At 39.2% G+C, this 22,294-nt stretch overlaps 1 protein-coding gene across 4 annotated transcripts in view; it reads left to right on the top strand.

Annotated features, from left to right (window-relative positions):
- CDK6 (cyclin dependent kinase 6) overlaps positions 1-22,294 on the top strand; it is a 137,091-nt gene that overhangs the window by 100,004 nt on the left and 14,793 nt on the right. For 3 of the 4 annotated variants that reach the window (XM_063151366.1, XM_063151385.1, XM_063151375.1), the window contains exons 6-7: positions 17,692-17,742; positions 21,603-21,738. In XM_063151366.1, the coding sequence (XP_063007436.1) occupies positions 17,692-17,742; positions 21,603-21,738 (187 nt within the window). Of the gene's footprint in view, positions 1-17,124; positions 17,148-17,691; positions 17,743-21,602; positions 21,739-22,294 lie in introns of those variants that run through there. The other variant, XM_063151393.1, reaches the window with a different exon arrangement.

Genomic DNA, 22,294 nt, shown 5'->3' with positions numbered 1-22,294 from the left:
ATTATGGTGCTGCTGGATTGGTGGTTGGAGTGGATGACCTTCAAGGTCTCCTCCAATCCCAATGTTCCTGTGATTCTGAGAAGGAGGACCCACTCAGAATGTGCCCCTCACTTCTGCCTCTCCCTGACTTGTGAGCAAAGGAAGAGCAGCACATCAGCTCTGCAGTTGAAGTTTCAGGTAATGCTTTGTGGGATGAAGATGATCAAGTGGTTGCAGAAAGAAAGAGCCACGTGTAACAAGAATACCTTTTTTTTTAAGCTGTCTCCAAAACCTGAAGGTGGATGGAGATGTTTGAACTTCTGCCGTTGAGTGAAAAGACTAACTTTTTAGCAGGATCATACGGTAAAGTCTTGGCTTCACCGAAATCATTATTGAAATTAACCCTGACTTCAAAAGGGATTGTTCAGAAAAAATTCAGTGTGACAGGGTTCCACAGAGAGTGGCAAAGCTATTCTCTGTTAATGTGCACAGTACAGCACTCGAAGCAATCTCTGTAAAAGAGTGAAACTGGCAAGGCAGGAGAGGGTGTTATGTAGTGTTGTCCCCAGCTTCCTTGCACTTCTTTCTGTGATGCTGGGCAAGCTTTCACCTGCCTCATTTGTGTTATGAACCCAGGACTGTGAGACTTCTGGTCAAAATAAGGGTTGCAATATATGTGGGAGTTAGGAAGAACTGTCAGCTGAGAGTTGAGGCTAAGGGTGGAATTCACAGTGTCTTCTGGGCTTCACGAGGGTTACACTTGGCTATTTCTTTCTGCAACCACTTGGTCATCTTCATCCAACAAATGACACAGGCAAAAGAGCATGTATAAGTTAAATTTGCCCGAATTAAAGCCACTCTAGGAGTATGATTATTGTTACATGTCTGCCAAAATACTACACACACAAACACACGCACACAAAGGTATCTACAGAGGAAGTCAAGCCATGAGTGTGTGAGCTACTGTATGCATGTCCTTATCCAGAAAAAGATGTTCAGTTCCCATTTGTTACCAGAGGCAACAAAGTGATAACTTGTAACAGAGCCTGCAGTTCCCTGGTGCTTTGAGTGGGGCAGGCAGCTTTTCTCTCAGGAGAGATCTGCAGTCCGGTTCTTCCTGAGTCTGTCCTAACTAGCATCAGTTTCATCGTGCACTCGTTTGGTTTGAATTAGCTTTCTGTAGGTGCTAATCTCTCACAGATACAGGCTTTTAAGCTTACACTTTAAAAAAAAAAAAAAAAAAAAAAAAAAGGTATCTATCTGGCAATGTGCCAGAGAGCCACAGGTTCTCATTGAGCTAAGTGTGTTCTTCATCTGGAGACTGAAGTGAAGAGGACAGTGGGCTTTGGGGAAAATTGTTCACAGAAATGCTACTATTGGAGAGAATTGCTTTGGAATTTAAAAGTACTGTGTCCTCTACTCCTGACATAATCTGGCTTAGTCATTCCTTATGATGAGTTGTTTTGCTGTTGAATGGTCTTGAGGAATAATCAGTCTGCAACTTCGCAAATGCATACCCAACGAGGGGGTTGTTCTGTGTGCTAAATGGCCCTCAGTTCACATTATCAGCTAAATATTATCAGCTAAATACTTTGCAATTGAATACAGAGCTTGTTTTTCTAAGTATAGGACATATTCCTGCTGCAGTCCAGGTGCATCAGTGATGTGACTGCAGACACTTGGGTTTGGATGGGTGCAGGACAGAGAGACTACATATTCATATAAACCACCATAAACAGAACTGTCTTAAACTGAAATCAGTTGATAAACTTAGCCTGATTTCTGTAGGAAAGGATTATATTCCTTGTCTTTTTAAAATTATCTTTATTTGCATGCCATTGTGAAGTGTCAACACACTGGTATTTCAACTTCTTTCTGTGTGTAGGGATATTGCAGATGAAATCCTGGAGTTACTGAATGTGAGAAAGAAAGACAACTCTGATTGATAGTAGTGAGAACTTCAGTTTTATTTTACCTTTCTGCACATACAAGAACAGTACCAGGAACACATTCTTTCACACAGTCTGAAAAGAGGCTCTGAAGATGATAAAGAGCCTCTAAAATATGAATACTGCCATGCAACAAATTGTGAGGCATATTTCTATGACACAGTATCATTTCAGATGCACCTTAATTCCTTGTCAGTTATTTTCCTGTGCTTCAGCATATCTGATAATTTAGTCCTCACTGTTTTAAGTAGGCACAGTAGCTATGCAGCAGTAGGAATATTTGGCTTTGCCTAGTAGATCCTGTATTCCTCCATTTGGAAAATTTCTACCTCTTTTGAGTTCTTTGCTTAGCTTTTTGTTCTAATGCTGTGTTCTCTTATCTTCAGCACATTTCTGAAATGTCTTTCAAAAGCAAAGAAAAGATCTGTAATATTTTTCAGTGTTCTTTAGGTTGGAAAGAAGAGAAAACTAGAGAGATAAGCAGAGGACTCTGTTAAGAAAAGAAAAATTAGGATGTGTAACTGGTTGTTGGGAGGGAAGGTATAATAAAACCAGTAGAGCCATGGCAAAAAGCAACTGAATAAGTACAGCCATGAATGCTGCTTATAAGTTAGGTTTTCCATATAAACTGCCAAACATTTTAAATGTGGTTTAAGAGAGAACTGGTGCCTTTATCACACAGCAATTTAAACACAGACTTTGCAATCACATTATCTGCTGTTTTCCAGTGAACCTTAAACCAACATATCTAGTGGACCAAGAACTCCAAAGTGTAATCATTCACTTGTGTGCTTGCTTACAGTTAGATCTTGGTAGCTGAAAGAACTAAAATAACAACATATTTTTTCTGTTTTGTCTTTTGTTCTAACAGGCAGTGGTGGATGTTGCAGCTTAGAACTGTAAAGCTACACAGCTTAATTTGCAACCTTTGAACCAAAGTACTGTACAATTCTGGCCTGAGTTTGTTTCTGCCATTTTTGGAAATTATCTTATTTTGTTACAAGAATGATTTAAGTTGCAAGTGCCATAAAAGTTCACCACAGTCCCAACCAACTGTAGTGGGAGAAGGTTTGCTCTTTAGAAAGATCTTGTCAGCATTCAGAATTCTGTGCTTTGCACTTTTTATCCTTTATTCTTCTGCCATTCATGTGCATAGGGGTGTGTGGGAGGCTGATCATTTTTCCAAACTAGACCTAATAAACTGGGATTTTTTCTTCCTCTGCAGATAAGTGGCCACCTTACTACGAAAATGTTTTTCAGGTATTTTTTAGGTTGAATGGACACAAGCCACAGTTTAACTTAGTGACCTTAGTGGTCTGATAGAACAACAGCAACATTCTGCTCCACACTTAAGGAAACTTAATATAAAAGGAAGAAGAAGACTGCACTTGTTCATGTTATTCCAGTTTTTGGATAATGAGGATTGTTTTCTGTTTAACCTTACCTCCAAGGCAAAACTTGCATTGCTTTAGGCAAAGGACAAACACACTTTAGTAGAGAGAAGGGCAAACAGTCAGAGTAATGCCATAAGTATTGAGTAAGAAATGAATGCACTTCCAAGACAGCATCACCTCATTAAAAGAAAATTACCATGTTGGTTTTTAGCTCACATTTTTCCTCAAGCCTTTTCTAGCTGATATCTGTTTGTCTGCAGTTGGGGTGATTGATAGCCGTTAGTCAAATCCAGTAACTGTATGGGTTTGTGGTTGGAGATGGGTGGCAGTGCCAGGCCATTCACTTGTGGTTTTGCTTCTAGTTTCCAGCTGTGCCAGACTTTCAGTCAGAGGAATAGATCTGTTGGTAAGGGAAACCGTTGATTAACCATAGAAACCAAAAACTGCCACTAGCCATGACAAAAACCCAGAAGGGAACCCTGAGGCAGAGGTACAAAGCCCCACAGAAATGGTGCTAGCTGAGCAAGTTTAATTTGGCTGTTTGGTTCAGGTGTGGGGTCATGTCAGGCAAGGCAGTGGCCGAGGGACCAGGAGTGGGACCGGGTGGCTCTGGGCTGGCAGGCAGTGCCTGCACACAGCCCAGGTAGCACCTCATGAGAGAGATCTCCTCCTGGAGAGCTTCTGTAGCTTCTTCGTTGCAGGGGGCACAACACTAGTCTGAAATCCCCCCGAACACATAGTCCTTAAAAATACATGCATTCCTGGGAGGTTCAATATTCCAGTCTGTGACAATCTGAATTAGTCTTGCCAGAGGTCAGAGGAAAAGAGCTTGAGGTTAAGAGAAAGACCACAACACGTCAGTCATGATGTAAGTCCTTAGTATTAACATCCTAGTGTTTGCAATGGATATTTGGGAATGCAGCTGGCAGCAGAAACATCTGGATCTGAGCTATGCTGGGAACAGTTTCTGGCCAGTAGCTGTGAACACCTTTGTGTCCTCTGGAGCATCTCCAAGACAAGTTCATACCTGCAATAAGCCCAAGCAGCCTGAGGGCTGCTTTGGTGGGATCCCCAGCTAGGGACTGTTTTTAGCAGTCACTCCACCAGCCAGAGAGGAGCAGAGCAATGTCACCCCTGCCCCTTGCTCTCTAGCCTGAGGAGGGATAGCCAGCTGTACACTGCCCAAAGACTTTCTGTTTGAAAGGGTCTCCTGGCCCTTTCACACAGCTTCCCTCTGCAGGAACTTGGCTGGGAGAGACTTTGCTTTCTGCCTAGAGTTTGGCTGGGGGAACCTCTGTGTACTTTCGTTTGACTCGTAATACAACTAAACATTGTTTTTATTTACTTTTCTCTTTCATAGGAAAATGGCTACAAAACGGTATTTAAATTCCTGGGATCCTTTCCTGGACACTGGTGCACTCTGGAGAGGAGGGAAAAAGACTAGACTTTAACTGTGATTCATGTTGCTGAGCTCCCCAGTGTGGGAGATTTTTTTCCAAACTGAGTGTCTAGTCAGACATTTTGAATCCAGGCAGCCTTTACTGAATTTTCTGTGTTTGATTGTCCAGAAGACAAGTCTAATAATTAGCTACCATTGGTCAGTTGTAAAGACAATATGTACTAGTTGAGAAGTATATAGGACTAGTCTGTCTCATATTTGAGTTTTTCAACAACTTCAGACTAGTACTTCTCCATATGTATTGGTCACCAAGGCTGTTAAATGTTTTTTATATCTAATAAAACCCCATAAATGTGCATGAGAGAAGTGGAAAGCAAACCTAAAGGAACAGACAATCTCTGAAGTTTATAAACAGCTAAGGATAGCAGGGCAAAACATAACAGCTTTCTGAGACGTTGTACTATTTTTTACCAAGTAAATAACTGGCTGTGAGAGAAGACCTCAAAATGTCAATGAGAAAGCAAGTCTGATATTTAGATTTCTGAAAAGCAATTTCTCCAAGGAAATCATGGTGCCCAAAGGCAGCTCCCCACTGTCTCTGTGGAAAAGCTTATCTGTATTGCAGGGCTGAGGCCTCTGCAGAGAACTTGCCAGTCTGTGCATTGCAGATGTCAAAACCTAGATAGATCCTGACTTGGTGAGGAAGGGAGGTGGCCACAGCCTCTCCTGCCTGTGTGTGCCATCACGTGTTACCCACGTGTAGCTGGAGCTGCCACTGCCATCAGGGGCCTGGTGTTGGCAGGATACAGCTCACCCTGAGCCACAGCAATTCCTGGCGCTTCTTCCTTTGAAGCCATGGTTTGCTTTGTGATATGAAAGCACGTGTTGTTGCCTTGCTTCTGGTTTGTGTTTGCACACAGCCTGTGGCACTGCCATTACATCTGCTTGCTTGCTCTGCCTGACCTGCTGGCCCTGTGCAAATGAGTCCATGTGAGACAGAGCCACCATGGTGTGCTGGCTGCTGGAGACAGAGCCAGGGTCTGACAGGCTCTGGGTGTCAGCATGTGACCTGCCTGGCTGTTCCCTTGTGCTTGTGGCATGCTGCGTTTTGCAGTGCTTTAGGAACCCTCCATCTGGCATGGTCAAACCATGTGACTTCTTCCAGAAACTCATACATAATCTGCTCTGCTTTCCTTTTATAGATGCACTGAATGAATTCCATCCAGATGCAACTCTTAAGACAAACTCTGAGAAAGTATTTCTTCTTTTACTTAAATACTCTCCATATTCGTAGCTTCTCTCCTAACATATCGAAGTTGGCCAGTAGTAAGTGCTTCTGGAATATAGACATTTGTCAAATACAGATTTCATCCAAGGGATTACTTCATTTCCACTCATTTATTCAACTGAACTGGAGTAAATTGGCACAAAGATTCAGTTACTATTGATTTTCACTGAGTCTGAATCAGTTACCTAAAGGTACAGAACTCAATGAGCTATATCATCCAGAATTTCACCAACTACACTGAATTATCAGATCTTTTTTATTAGATTATGCCCATGAAACAGGTTTTATGATTATGTCAGTGCAGCATACACACTGTTCTACACAATTTAATAATTTTTAAGTGTTCTTTATATCCAAATAATTTGGGGCAAGCTTTCAGCATCTAAAGAAGTATACACAGCAGGAGATCTTTGTGTAATGTTTCTATCTGTTGCTATTAAATTAAGCCTGTTTGGCAGTGATGAATCATACTGTGCTGCTGTAAGAATGAAGGTGCTCAGTTAAACCTAGATCTCATCAAACCATTAGCAGTGAAAGAGTACATGTGCAGAGTCATGTATTCTATATTTTGGGTGGGTGTCCTACCCACTCAAGCAGAGAAACAGACTTGCTTGCTTCTCTCCTGCCTTGGAATCATTTTTCCATTCCTGTGAAGTAATGCAAAAGGAGAGGTAGGTGATGCTCATCTCCTGGATCTTTTAAGACTTTGATTTTGAGGGCGTTTTGCTGGAAAGTGCGAGCTGAGTTTAAAGAGGGTCTAGACTTTTTAGCAAACCCTTTATTTTTGGCAAACATGCCAGCCACAACTGTATGAAAAACAAGGCATAAAATGGCTTACCACAGGAGGAGGCTTTTATTTGATTATTCACTTGCTCCAGAAGAGGATTCTGTTTTTTCTTTAATTCTGAACAAATTAGGTTGGGATTTCTTCCCAACCTAATTTGGGAAATGAGAGCCATCTCCATGTGGATCTTGAGGAACTCTTTGTAGTGGACATGGAGGTGGTGAACACTGTGGTAATTGTGGGGAAAGAAGAGTTCAAGATATGGGTCATTCAAGGAGCCTGCATGTGCTCAGTATTTCAGAGACTGAGGGAATGTTCTTTTTGTAAAGATGGAGTTGTGTGCTTTTCCCATTAAGATGATGTCAAAAACCAATAGAGCTGTGCCACAGATAAAATAAAAGGCTTATGGTTCAGTAAGGGCAAAGCAGAGATAATAGCATAAAAAATGTTGCAAAAGAAATTTGGGGAGCCTGGTAACACACAAATCTACAGCACAAAATGTACTGCAGTTGCAGAGGGGAGGGTGGCATCTGAGCAGTGTTGTCACCTGGGAGTTAGGTTTTCAGTTTTCTCTTTAATATAAAAATTAACTGACTCTTTCTTTTGGTCAGGATTCAAGTGGGGAAAAAAAATCATACATGAAATCTCTAGAAGTTGAATAGGATAAATAACCAGAGAGCTCCTAATAGGTGAACTCAGATTACTGTGCGCTGTCATGGGCCAGTGAATGTAAATCTCACAGCTTCTGTGGCCTGAGTAGAGTGTATTGCATGGGACAAAGTATTGCTTAGGGCAAAGTTGTAGCTAGTTTAACTGGCCTTTGAAAACTGTATCAGTTTTCCTTGCATGGTTGCTGTGCATAACTTTCTACCTTAAATATTTATCTCAAGCTTTTCTGCAGGTGTTTATCAATTCACTGTAAGCCAGCACAGCTGCTAAAAATTAAAGTATTTTCTTCACACCATTCTTCTAATCCACTTTCATGTCTTTTGACACTCAGACTCAGCAGCTGGGGAAGAAGGTTGAAATTGAAATTTAACCTCTGCTCACATAACAGTTAGCCATTTAATAGTGAAATGTTTTCCCTGCCTTTCTTGTCTGAAGGGTTATAATCCATTGACAGAATTTTTTCTGACCAAAAGTGTTTTATTACAGCCGAGGGTGATGAGACGAATTAGTTGTGGGTGGGCACAATTCTGATGTTTCAAGTTTATCTGAAAACTTAGAGAGGCTTAGAGCAACAGGTGCCATTAACACCTAGTATGGGAGCAAATGAAGTGATCACAGATCAAAACATGAACTTGATACCACAGGAGCAGCTGAAGCCCAGATGGAGAGAAAACCCAAGGATTCTGCCTCTTAGCCTTTAATGGTTTTTGAGAAGGGAAAAAAAATCATTTTTTGTTAGATTTTATTCTCTATTGAGAATTTCATGTTCTAGATTTGAGAACGTCTTTGAATTCTATATTTCCCTTCAAACATGGAAATTTGTCATCTCTTGAAGCTCCCTTTTCTGAAGTCTCACAGTGCCTATGTGCAGCCTCCATTACCTCATTGTCACTCTGTCACTGTACTACTGCAGCTGACTAAAAAGATTGACTTACAGAATTTTTCTGATGCTCTTATAGTCAGATACTTGCTTTTTTGCCTTACTCTTCCCACTTCTAGAGTCTGTTGGTCTGTTGGTTTTTTTCAAAGTTAGACTAGTAATTTAATCACATAGATGTACCATTTTCTATGTTGCTCATAATGGTGAAAATAAATCATCATTTGTGTCATTATCCTTTCACATTATTTTGTATTAAGTGTTTAGAGTATAAGCTCTTTATCCATTGAGTAAACTTCCATCTGTGAAGCTTATTGCTTAGCATTACTAAGATAGAGATGAAGCCCAAGAAAACCTGGGAACTCATACTTGGATGTTAATTTACTCAGTATCTTTGGGGAGAGCAGATGAACCAGTGTGTAGAGTGGTGAATGTGTTGTAACTTTATTTTCCCTTTGGTGAGGAGGAACCCCAGGTAGGTAAGAGTTAGTTTCCTTTGGGCAGTAGTTACGTGTGCATAGTCTTTCACCTGATACAAGAATGGTGACAAGGTTGGACATTTGGTTTAAAAGAATTTATTCAAAAAGAAGTCAGCCTAATGGCACAAAACCTTTTAACCTAAAGCTGTACCATGAAAGCAATCTGAATGAAAATATATCCAGTTTGTGGAACATTATTGAATTTTAATGAGAGGGCCTCCGACTTTAAAACTTGTTCTGTATCCATCGCCTTGATTAAAACTAGTTCAGCATTAGAGGCACTCCAGAGCAAAGCCCATTTTAAAAGGGGTTTTTACACCAGTAAATATGGTAAATGTCAACAGATGAGCTTTCTTGAAGTCATCTTGGCAGTGCAAGAAAAATTGTAGAACTACAAAAAAATTAATTAATTCTGTATCTCTGAAAACTGTGATTTGAAAATATTTTCACAGTGAAATTTCTTACAGGATAAAGGAGTAGATACTTGATGACTGCTTTCATTTCATTTAATTGATAAAGAGTAGGAACAGACTGAAACTCCTCTTGCTTACCTTGAAGTTTGGTCTTTTGCTGTGATATTGGTGTTATAAAACCATTTCTTCAAAATACAGGATTTAAAGAGCATCTTCCATCTGGCTAAAATGTGGCATTTTGGAGTTCTGTCTGCTACATTTTTAAGTGAGGCGTAATTATAAGTTTTGTTAAAGAAGTCATGAAAAACAGCTCTGACATGCTCTGGAGGGAGGATATAGATCTGTTCAAGGAAAATATAGGCAAATTTGTTCACAGGCATGAGGTTAGATGTTCGCAAACACACACACACAAACACACACTGCCTGCACAGTGTCCTGCACACTGATTTGCACCATTGCTTGTTTGAATGAACAGGAGAGTGAGGAGCCCTCTTGGCTCCTACCCTTCCACATAGGACAGCCTTTATCTAATCCATACCTCAGTTATTGCCTTCAAACCCCACAACTGAGTTGCACAAGAAGGGCAAAGCCATGTGACAGTTTTAAAGAGTGCATGTTTAAACGAGGATATGAAATAAGTTCATGAAAGAGAAGAGAATGCATCAAACTAAATAAGTGATTATGGGAAGACCATGACCATATTGTATGTGTCATATCAGTATTTCTTTCAGGCTGCTTTCAAAAGGCAGAAGCCTGCAGTTTAGTTATGTCATTAAATTTCAAACTGGTGATGGACAAGTAGATGTAATTTACCTGCACACAATGATGAGATGGGTGTTTAATACACAGTTACTTATTGCTGGTAGAACTGTCAGTAAAACAAAAGGAATGCTTCTTTTTCCACACTGAGCAGAGACTTTTTTTTCCCTTCCCTTTTTCCAAGGTCAGTTGTGTATGTATTTACAGAATTTGCTTCAAACGTTGCCACAGTTTTCAAGGTGCCACTATTATATCATGCTTCCTGAGCTGAGATAACAAACCCTTAAAGCCCTAGTGAAAAAACCTACAAATCTTGCAGGGAAACAAATGTCCACAGATAAGAGAACTGTGACGTGCGTGATGAGAGAGTAAGTGAAGGACGTTCAACCTATCAAGGCTCTTCTGTTTCAAAAAATAATGTTCAGTGATGAGTTCTGAAGCAGTTCTGCCCAGGAACAGATGAGATCTGCCTATGTTACAGCTTTTTCTGGTCAAAGATCGTATCTACACTTATCTTGCTTTTGGGAACTTTATATGTGTGGGTATATATGTGTACACATATATATAATCTATGTATCCTCCTCTTGAAGCATGATTTTTATTTCTTAATAGAGGCTTGAAAGCAGATCTCAGTTGGCTTGAACCTGGGGTCATTGATGTCTGTGGAAAAGCTCCCTTTTATGTCATTGGTGGGGAACAAGGCCCATCATTCTGTTCCAAGGCCAGCTGGGACTATACTTATCTGAAAGGTACCAATCAAATTTTAAGCACCCAGAAAATGATGTCCTTTGCCATTTTTAAGGAGGCTTTGAAGATGGCTATATTTTCTCTGACTTAGGGAGATCATTATGTATATTGGATAAACTTCACTCTACACAGTAGGCTGGCCCTGCTTTGGTCATAAAGCTGTACATGGTGCCTCTGTTTGGCTTCCCTTTTATTAACATTTCCCTTTCAGGTATGCATGGAAAGGGAACATCTGAAGTTGGGTCCTTCCCAGCTTGCTGGCTTGTATCTGCACCCAGCTCTGAAAACTCTTGGTTTGCTTCTTCAAGAAAGAGACCCCATATGTTTCTTATGAACTAGACCAGATGTACATTTGGGGGTCAGAATATTATCTTTAGTCCTAGAATTAGTTTGCTTCATTTTGAATTGCAATAGGGAGCAAATTCAACACACTACAGAACTGGAAGTTTGCAAAACTAACACTTTTTTTTATCTGCTTCTGTGTACTGGGTGACATGAGAAACTCCAGGAAAAGTAATAATTGTTGTAGGTTTTGATGCATTAGATCTGGTTCTAATAATAGTTCAGTACTGACATAGGCTTATCTTAGAGCTCTTATTCACAATTGTGATACTATCAAACTTGAAGGATGATAGATTTTTGAATGAAAGAAATTGGGCTTTTAAAGGCTAAAATGAGAAACTCAAGATGGCTGATCTGGTTTCTGTCAGATTTTAGCTGAAAAGTATTTCATCAGTCGTAATGTTTATCTGTGTCATCTTTCTTACATACTGGGGGAGAGAAGATAAGTTTTGTAAAAGTTTTGAGCAATTTATGATCAAGTATAATAACCTCTACATGAAGTAACTTCTTCCTATGCAGTGTCTGGCACCCACCCACACAGAGATACTATTAAAGGGAAAGGAGAGAGAGAAGTACAAGAAAATGTTAGGTTTAAAATGAGAACTCTGAATTACACAACAGCTGAGCAAGTCACTTTTGACTGGAAGTGAGTAACTGTCCAGAGTGTGAAATCTTGTCAGCATAGCCTGTTTTCAGACTAAAGTTTCATATTGCACCTTATTCATCTTACATGCCAGAAGGCCAGTGATCTTCGTCTTTAAATGGTGATACTTTTTTTTCTTTTTTTTTGCTTTACTTTCTCTTTGCATACCTGTAGTACAGACTTGTGCAGGCAATTTGTCAAAGAGAAACAGTGGTAGCAACAAGAGTGGTTAGGAATCAGCTCAGAAATAATCCCTCTGAATAAAGGTTTCCACAGGACAGTCCAGATCGTGTTATTTCTAGTCATCTCATAATTTCAGTTTTAGGTCATGTATGGCTTTAATCCTTAAAATGAAAATATTTTCTTCATAACAAGTAACTAAGATTCTGACAAAATTATTTACTAGCTATTCACATTTTGTAATATGAAAAGAAAAAACCCATCCCATCCTTTTAATATATCTCTGACTATATAGTTTGGCAGGTTTCCCATGGCATGATGCAGGATTCCTTGGCAAATGTTACTTGGCTGTAGCTTTTTTAGATTCTTCACCATCACTTCATTGCTCTTACACACTCAGACATACAAACTCCTTAGACTTAACTGCTACAACACAATCAGATTCTAAAATTTCATGTACAACTTCCATGTACCCTCATTATACCATTCTCTTTACATTTTTTTCTTCACTATGTCAAATAATGACGGACTTTAAACACCTCCCTCATTTTGTATAATGCCTTCAAAGCTGCAGTTACATACTCTGAATTCACTGCTCTTCTTCCCAAAACAACTTCTCAGCATCTTCTCAACCAGAGTGCCTAAGCCCCGCTTGCCCAAATATTAAGTTGTACCCTTTCCACCCATGATGTTCTTCTCATTTTAGGGAGTTCTTGTAGGACTTCCTGAGTACGCATGGATCACCAATATTCAGGCTTTTCACTAAGAATATTGTATATATTCAAGTTAGTAATTAAGAGATTATCCTTATCCTTTTTCTGTGATAACAAGGAAGGGGATGGAATTCCTAACTTCTGTTGTCACAATGAGTGAATGGACTAGCAGAAAGAATCTAGGTAGCTATTTTGTATGTTATTTCTTCCATATCTGGAAAGATACTAGGCTTGTCTGGTTTTGGAAGCCCTTGTATTGGCAATTCCAGAGCTGTCATGAGAGCTCAATTATATGTTTTGGTTAGAAAGTGAATTTCTTACCTTTTTTCATTCATCAATACATTCTTTCTTCACGTGACCTTTCTTCCATGTGTCCATTTTACCAGTGTCAGAAATGGAAAGATAGTTTCCAATCAGAATGTCACTAATTAGTTAAAAATGTCAGTCACTGTCAAGAAACCTGCAGAAGTCTTTTCCTGTGCTGCGATGCAGATGGTTTTATCGGGTTTTTTCTTTGTGTCTGCATTATAGATGTCTGCATTATATATTTGCCTAGAACAGTGCTTATCAGTTTCTTTAATTCCAATCTTTATGAAAATTCTAACTTTCCATATGAAAAGCTTTAGATTCTCTTTGCTTTGTAGACCAAAGTCTGAAAATAAAATCTAGAAGTAATGTGGCTGGCTTACAGTTAAAACTCATTTATCTCTTGCATGTCATTGCATTGTCATTGTATACAATACTTTAAAAATTGCTTTGGCATGTCTGTAGAGTTGCACTAGGGAAAATTCTTTCGTGGAGACTTGCTTAGGAAATGTTTATATCTCAGTTTTTACTGAGTAGTGCAGACATGAAGCACAATGTCTATGAAATAAAGAACTCAACTTTTCAGACAGTAATATCCAGTTCAGATAGAAAGAATATTCAGTGAAAGTGAAAGTCGGCATGAGCAAAAGCTGAGCTAAGGCATGAACAAGAGAAAAAGAGCCTAAAGTTAGTAAATGGTTAAAACTAGTTTGTTCAGCTGTATATAAGCATGGGAGCCTTTTGACCAGAAAATTAATGGTGCAAGCCCTTTTAAACTATAAGCAGATGGTAACATTTCAGGATTTGTAGCTTTTCCATTGCAACCTTACGTTGTGATTGGTATTTTTATTTCTGTACTGTCACAGAATCACAGAATGGTTGAGATTGGAAGGACCTCTGGGTATATCATCTGGTCCAAGCCCAGGCAGGATCACCTAGAACTGGTTGTCCAGGACCATCTTCAGATGGCTTTTGAATATCTCCAAGGTGGGAGGGTCCACTACCTCTTTGAGCCAGTGCTTGGTCACCCCCACAGTAAAAAAAAACAATTCTTCATGTTCAGAGAGTGTTCCTGTGCTTCTGCTTTCACAATGCGGACTCATAGCTAATATCCAAATCGTGCAGCTGCACATTTTGTACCTGAGGAGCTAAGGTACTTGCTTATTGGCTCAGGAGGGGTTTCTTTTAGCAGGACAGTGTAAGCAACACAGTGCCTCCATCATATCTTCCTATCTGCTAAGGGCATTCTGGCACACACCGAAAGGCTTTTCCTCCATACAGTGGGTATCACTCCAGAGGCAGTGGATAATGGCCTCACTTCAAAGCCAGGAGGAGGAATAGCCAAGCAAGATGGATACTTGCATGTTTCTTTGCTCTGTTGCCCTGAAAAATCAAAGAAGCAACAACCAACAAACATGGGAACCATCTGAGACCCCTTGAGCAAACAGGGAAATTAAATGTCACAGGTGCACTCCAAATCTTCTTGTCCTATCTTCCCTACTTGGTGTGTGTTCCATAACAACAATGGTGTTGGAGCCTTCAGAGCGTGGATTTTATAGCAAGCAAAGTCAGGGATGTTTGAGAGGATTGAGGAACCACAAAAAAGGCAAGTACATCCCCATGGATAGTTCTTTCATCCATGGGAATGTCCCTCTTTCCTGAGATACATGTACTCACAGATTTTAGGTGTTTTTTGAAGCCAGAGGGCAGACTCACATCCCCTGCCACAGGATGCAAACCCAGCTCCATGCCTTTTCTGAAGAAAAAAAGAAGGAATTATACAAAATCAGGCTCCAAAGTTTAACCAGTCTTACACAAATTATGATCGCAGAGAGGAGAACATATGCTCAAGAAAGAACTTCTGGATCAAGCTTGCATAAATAAACCTCAGGGAGTGAGTGGGTGTATGAGTCAAGTGAAAGATACCAAGAACAAAGGTGAAATTTTATTTTTCTGTGGCTGCTGAGTGTTCTCCATTCAAAAGTGGTGGGAAAGCTGATGTCCACCTTTAGGAATCTTTAAGTGTCTTGACGTGAAAGTTTTTATGTGACTTGCAGAGCTGTCAAATCATTACAAAAGAGTAACTAGTGCCAAAATGTGAAATGAGAGCTTTGTGCAGTTGCTGATTAGATGAATCTGTTTCCCCAATCATCCATCCAATATTCTAATTGAACCTCAAGCCAAAATTCATGAGGCAAATTTCATTATTGTAGTGATGCCTAACGTGGAGTTGGCATCCTGTTGTAGTCATGATGGTGAGATGGATAGGAGGCTGAAAGATGAACTAATAACACTTCATTGTGATGAAATATCAAAGTATGTTGGAAGGTCACCTTGTATTGTATAATTATACTTTCAAAAGAACTTAAATTCTTGCTTCAGCCCTCAGTGAATTTGAGACAGCAGCAATGATGGGAAAAACCTTCCTTAAAAATCCCAAGAATTGTACTTGTTCTGGCATGACACTGCCTAAGGTGATTTGCAAACAAGGCTGCCATTGCCAGGCTTTCACAGTAATGCAAGGTTCAGCATATATTTTAAAACATTAAATCAGTTTTCCATTTGCATAGATATGATTATTTGAATGTGTAGATTCTGTTAGCTTAAAGGGCCCCAATAATCTAATGCTGGAGCTGAAATTAAATATTCAAAGTAACTGTATATTAATAATTTCAAGCAGTAGACCAAAAAACGTTTCTGCTTGACTTTGGAAGATACAGAGTGTGTCTGCTGCCACAAGCAATGCTAGGGTTGTAGCTATTGAATGTTCTGAAAATCAGGCTGAAAGCTTAGGGCAGAAATAGATGCTCCTGTCTGAGTGGGTTAAGCTTTGTGTTTTTGTAGAAGCCAGTATTGCTATATACCTTAAAGCTTAAACCCAGAAATCCCAAAGTATGAGTTGCAATAGTCTTGTGAAAGTGGCTACAGTTAGTAAATACCATGTGTATCTGGGAAACAAAATACTGCGTTATGATTTATTCATAATCAAAATAAATGGAGCTCTTTATGGACAAGTAACAGGCTACCACATTTTACATCATCAGATCAAATCTCATGTCAGATGGTTTCAAATCATATTTGATTAAATTGTTCTCTCAATGTCCCTGCACAAAGCAGTTTGGAGTGTAAGTTGATATGACATTACCTGAATGGCAGCACACAAGAAGGAGGCAGAATGCATGTTTAGTTCATCAAAGAACAGCATGTCTGCCAGTTCACTGCTTTTTCTGGATGGCCCAGATTTCTGCAGAGGTTGTTGTGCCTAAGAAATGTCTCAGTGCTCTGTGTCCACCTACTGTATTTGGAATGGACCCACAAGACACGCAGTGACATGGAGCTCTGGTGCCTTTGCGAGAGTGTCAAGATGGAAATTGCCAATTCTCAGTATGAACTCACAGTTAGCAAAAGGAGATCCAGATCCTACAGCTGCTCCTGCATATGGGCAGTGAGAGGGGAAGGACCATAGCTGACTACTCTTTGTTCTCCAGTCTAGATGGGAGAGATCTTCACCTGTGAAAAGCAGCCATGAAATGATGCCTTTGGCTGTCACAGGGTCATGGACTTCCCTCAGACAGGAGTATGTGGAGAGAGGCAGGAGAATGGGTGTTCCTCCCAAACCAAAGGCTGCCCTTTGGAAGCAGAGGGTTATGCACTGTCTGTCAAGACACTGTGTTTCAGCTGAACAGTTCTAGAAACTGTAACCATGACTTTACAACATACTCTGTACTTAGCCGAGATCCAGACGAGAGGGCAGCCTGGCTATGTCATCCCAAGTTCCTGTCTCAGTTTGCAGTGTGTGTGAGTTGTGTTTCTTGGAGTAATCTACCATTTGTTGAACCAATGTGGTACATGACATCTGTGACCTGATCTTCACAGATCCCTCATTCTTGGCTAGATCTTTATTCATCTGTCAGTAAAATGTTGGAATATCTTTGGAGTTTCAACATAAAATTGCACTGTTGTTCAACACAAAGCTGGCAATACAGCCATACTGCCGTACAAATCAGAATTTCATATTTTACATTGGCATTGTGGGGTTGATAGCATCTTATACATGATGAGTGAAAATATTTTAAATTGCACTTTGAAAAGAAAAAGTGTGTCTGGAAATATTTTTTGTCACTGTTTTTTTTTTTCTTGAAAGCCTTTGGACATTCAGCCTAACAATTTGTTTCTTTCCTGAATGTATCTTTATTTATGCAGCAGAAGTATTCCTCTACTTCAAGGTAAATTCTGTACCGTTTCACACCCCATTGTTTACAGACCTTCATGAATCCATTGTCATTTATTTGACCCCTTAAACCTAGGAGCACATTTCCAATATGCAGTATGCAAGAAATTTAATTTTCAGTTTATATTCATAATAATTAATCTCTAATGTTATTATGTTTTAATGAATTGCATGACATTGTTTTTGTCTCTCTTAGCAGCTATTTTAGTGTTCTTTGTAATGAAAACGATTTTGTTAATGATATAATTCATAGGACAGTATTAGTTGAGGGAAAATTATGTCATTCATGCAAAAAGGCACAATTAAATTTTCAAAAGTAGTGTATTCAAAAATACATATCATCTGTCCCCTTTTGTTACCAGTTTTAGTAGAAACTTGAAAGGTTCACTTGCAGACTGGATAAAGCATGGAAGCAGAAGATAGCAGAAGATGAAGTCTCAAAAAACCCCCACATTTTCACCCTACATTGGAACTGTCAGCTTTAGATTTATATTAATTAAAGCAAGTCACATTCTAAAAACATGTTTTTATTTTTTCAGACCACTCTTCCGTGGAAATTCAGATGTTGATCAACTAGGAAAAATCTTTGAGTGAGTAATAACTAATTGCCTTATGTCAGTATCTGTTTAACATTGAAACCCTATGAGATTTCTTTGCCAGGTTTTTATGCAATAATGTAACTAGAATTTCCATATTTCCTATTGCTATGGCATGCAATATGATATTTCTGTGTATTCTGTGTCAGAATGGAAGGAGGAAGCAACATGGAATATAGTTCTGCAAAACTGATAGCCATAATCAGGAAGTTAGGAGACTTCTGGGTTTGGGCTTTTAAGTCTCTTAAACATACTGTGCATGTACCATTCATACATGTTCATAAACAGTTAAATGCAAGAGATTCTCTTAATGTAAACAAACACAGGGGGTTTTGTTGTTGTTTTGTTTTTTTCATTGTGCATTGCAGAAAACAACATTAGAATACATTAAAAGCTGAAATCTCTGAGATCGTTACCAACAGCATCTTTGCAGAAAAAACTTCCAAACATAAAAAAATGTGTTAGCTTTTAAAATCTATTTTGTAGCCTGTTAACAGTCCATATTTTGGTCTGGAAGGTAACTCTGAGAACTGAGGAATATCAGCATTTTAATATGTGCTTTCTCAGAGATTATTTTATTTTAAAACCATTTTACAGTTCTAGGAGTTTGTGTTTTTCAGGTACATCAAATTTGTTTAGGAGGCAGGTAGACTCTAAACTCTCTGAGATGCAATACTTCTCATCCAAAATTCAGTTACTGATATTACCAATATGATAATTAAGTAGAATTATATTACTTCTTGTAAAAGCTCTTCAGACTAAGGAACTTTTTTTTTATTTTTAAGAGGCATGTAACTTTAAGATGTGATGTATGTATCGTGTAGGTAGGAAATCAAAACCACACAGAGCTGGTACCAATCCAGAGAGCAAATGCCTGTTTGCCTCTGCACCTCTGTCTTCCCTTTCTGTATGGGGGGGCTGCAGGGATACAGGGATCTGGATGAAAAAAGAAGTAGCTAGCACAGAGAGAGTGAGAGAAGTATTATTCCAAAATGTTATTTTCTTGAAGATATTCCAAAGAGAAGACAGTAAAATTTCCAAGAAAAGCTTAAACTGAACAAATAATGAATTTTCTCTGTTTAATCCTGTTTCCAGTTCTCAAATCATAACAGATCTGTTTCTAAACATTTTCATTATTCAGTGTGGGGTTTCTAAATTACAGGTCTTGATTTCATAGAGTTGACTTCCCTTTCCTGCATACCATACCATGAGTATGTGACTCACTTGTGTGGTTAATTTGTCATGCGCTAAATAGCTCTTCCTGCCCAATCCAGAAAAATCAGTCCTTACAGTTTACTTTTTCTTCTTCTGCCAAAGCTACTACTTTAGTACTACAATATTCTGCTTTATTAAATGAAGACAGCTTTGATACATACAACATATTTTACAATTAAAAAAAGACATAGCTATGATTTCTTTCATTTGTGACATTTAAGGGGAAAATTAAAATTAACTGAGCTAGGATTTAATGCATAGCTGCTAGTGGCAGCCTCCAGCAGGGATCTTTCCATCCCTAGGGGCTGAGATTACCTGTGCAGAAAAGAATTCACTAAGAAAAGAAAATGCTGTGCTAAATTTAGAAGAAATTCCTTATTGCACATCTACTTAAAGAGAAAGTTTGGATTTGCTTCTTTTGTACTCTTCTTCCTAAATAGTTGAGAAGTTTCTGTATTGGATTCTGAGGGGTTATGCCAAGTAGTGTTTATTTTGTTTTCACAGCTGGAGAACCCCCCACAGTTAGGCCTAGCTCTTTTTGTAGGAGGGTTGCTTCTTTCTGCAGTTGTGACTCATTCTAGAGATCCGTTTGGACAGAAGGAAGTTTCAGGATTTCTATACAGTCTGGACTGATGTATTCTTCAGATAATGATGCTATAGTCTGCCTTTGCTTTGCATGTGCATTGTGATTTGTGTCAGTAAAATTCCACTGTGTATGAGGGTAAATTCCTCACACATGGCTCGAAATGTTTTCTTGCTTTTCCGGGACACCACCAGCTTGTGGCATATCCTCAGAGATTTCAGGCTGAATGCAATGGTTTGAACAGGCTTGTCTCCCATTGTGATCAATGGGAGTGGAAAGTACTCAGCATTTCTCAAGACCAGGCCTGAACCTTTGGCAGGAGGTGAAACTTTCCCGAGCTACTCCCAAACTTAGTCACTGGAATGGTGATGCTACCAGACCATGAGAGTGGGAGCAGCTCCTCAGACATTCATTATTAAGGGGGTTTGAGTACTACATGTGTGTACCTAAAAATGTCTCTCCTTTGCACTCTGCCTTGTGCAGCCCACCCCTCTCTGACAGGCTGCCTCCCGGTTTCTTGCCATTAGCTTTGCCTTTGCCTGTGCTTATTCTGCCCCATTCTGCTCTGCAGTCGTACAAAACAGTGGGACTAACCAAACACATTTGAATGAAAAGATGAATGTCATTGTTATTTCAAATACTTACCTCTCGCATCCTTGATGCTGTTTGTATTAGATTAAATATGGGACCAGATCCTGAAATACCTAATCAAAAGGCTTGAACTGCCATGGCCAAGGAGGCTGCCCCATAGCCACACTGCACCTGATAAATGGCAAATGTGGTTTCTCATAAAGATTCAGCTTAGCATTTCCCAAGAGGTGTGATATGTCCAGATGTAGTAGGATTTAATTGTCCTGAGATTGCAATTGCTTTTCCCTCCAAACCATGCTGTTATTTTGAGGACATACTAATTTTCAGAGGTATTTTAGGTAAGCCAAATTGCAATCTGAAATCCACATAGGTAGAGGTGGGGCAATTCCATTAGGTTTGCTCTGGTACCCTATGATTTACCTCCGTGTGGTTGGCCCACGGCCTCACCCAGTCTTGTGACAAACTCAGTGAGAAAAAAGGTCAATGCTGCTCCCTAGTGGCACTGGCCTTTGTGCAAGCCCAAGTATTCAGTGACATCGTTTTTCTGTTCTTTCTTGTCTTACCCTGTAAGTGTTTCCATTGAAAATCTCGATTTTACAGGTTATAAAAATTTATTTTCCCTGAAACCAAACAAGTAATGTATGATCTTTTTCATAATTTCCACCAGAAACTGGTTTTCAACCCCACAAATTTTAACATCAGACTAAAATGTGAAATGTATGAGACATAATTCATTGTTGGTGATTTACCTATTTAATTTATTTGAGTTTTAGAACTCAGCATGATTATTTAATAAGTATAAATATCTTACATAATTTAAAGAATAAAGAAATAAAATACTTAAAGAAATTAAAATATTCTTTTAAAGAGTAAAGAAAAACTAAAATACAATTGAAAGCAAAACCACAAAGACACTCAAGTGCCTTTCCATTTCTAAATGGAAATAGAGACTTTAAAACCTGTATTGTGAAGGAAATAAATTGTTTAAATTTGGGCAACAATTACTGCACAGAGCTTTGAAGCATTATGAAACATCCCTTTTATTGCCTTACCCTCATCTTGACCCACACTCTTCTCTCAGTCCCTATTCTTGTGAAAAAAGATCCTTGCACGCAATTCCCCTTTGAAACTTACTGCTTTTAATCATCCTGGAGTGACATATGTTGCACCATCCAGTCAAGAGCTAAACAACCTTTTTCTAAAGCACTCAGCTTTTTTTTCAATAAAAAGACTCGGAAAACTGAGACTTAGGCCAGAAAATTGTGCTACCCACAAAATTGTTTGAACCAAGCACATTGAGGACATATGTTTATCAGCTTCTATTCACAGAGATTATTGTACTACTGTGGAATTAAACATTTAAGCTCATTTAAACTAAAATACTTATAAAATGCCACTCATTGTAATCAATATGAAGGGAAAACTGCATAAATATTCAGACCTAATATTGTTTTTCATTTTGCAGTGTAATTGGACTCCCAGAAGAAGAGGACTGGCCTAATGATGTTGCCCTTCCAAGAAATGCCTTTACTTCCAGACCCGCACAACCTATTGAAAAATTTGTACCAGATATCGATGAAGTAGGCAAAGACTTGCTTCTTGTGAGTTCCCATTTGTTGTTCCCTGCCTCACATGACTCATGGCTCCCACTGTGCATGCAGCTTGCCAAGAAAAAATGAAGTTTCCATTTAATGGAGTTAGTAAAAAAAAGATCAAAAGACAGTTTGTGTTAATCTGTGAAACAGCAGCACAAAGACACACTGCCTTTGGTTCAAGAGGTGTCAGAGCTGAGAACAGCTCAAGATTAGGAAACTAGGTCAGAGACATACCTGTTTGACCTGTCGTTAGACCTTATGATTAGATCCTCATTACTGACCCCTGTAGTGCCACTGCAGCAGCCACCCTTACAGTATTGGCCTGATGTGAGTACAAAAATGGATCTACCATTCATGTACTGTAGTGGGCCCAGCATAAAGCAGGAAGTAGACTGTAGTGGCAGATTACATCTGCTAGCCTTCTACTGAATGCTGAAAACTCTACGCTTGGAAGTCACCAGTTATTGCCTCTTGCAAATGGCAAGGCTGAACAGAAGCAAAAGAATTGGGCTGGTACAGCTATTTCCATCATTGTTATACTTATATCAGAAATCCCAGTCCT

Source organism: Melospiza melodia, chromosome 1 (assembly GCF_035770615.1).
Source record: "Melospiza melodia melodia isolate bMelMel2 chromosome 1, bMelMel2.pri, whole genome shotgun sequence".
NCBI classification, from domain to species: domain Eukaryota; kingdom Metazoa; phylum Chordata; class Aves; order Passeriformes; family Passerellidae; genus Melospiza; species Melospiza melodia.
This window is presented reverse-complemented; position numbering and strand designations above follow the sequence as displayed.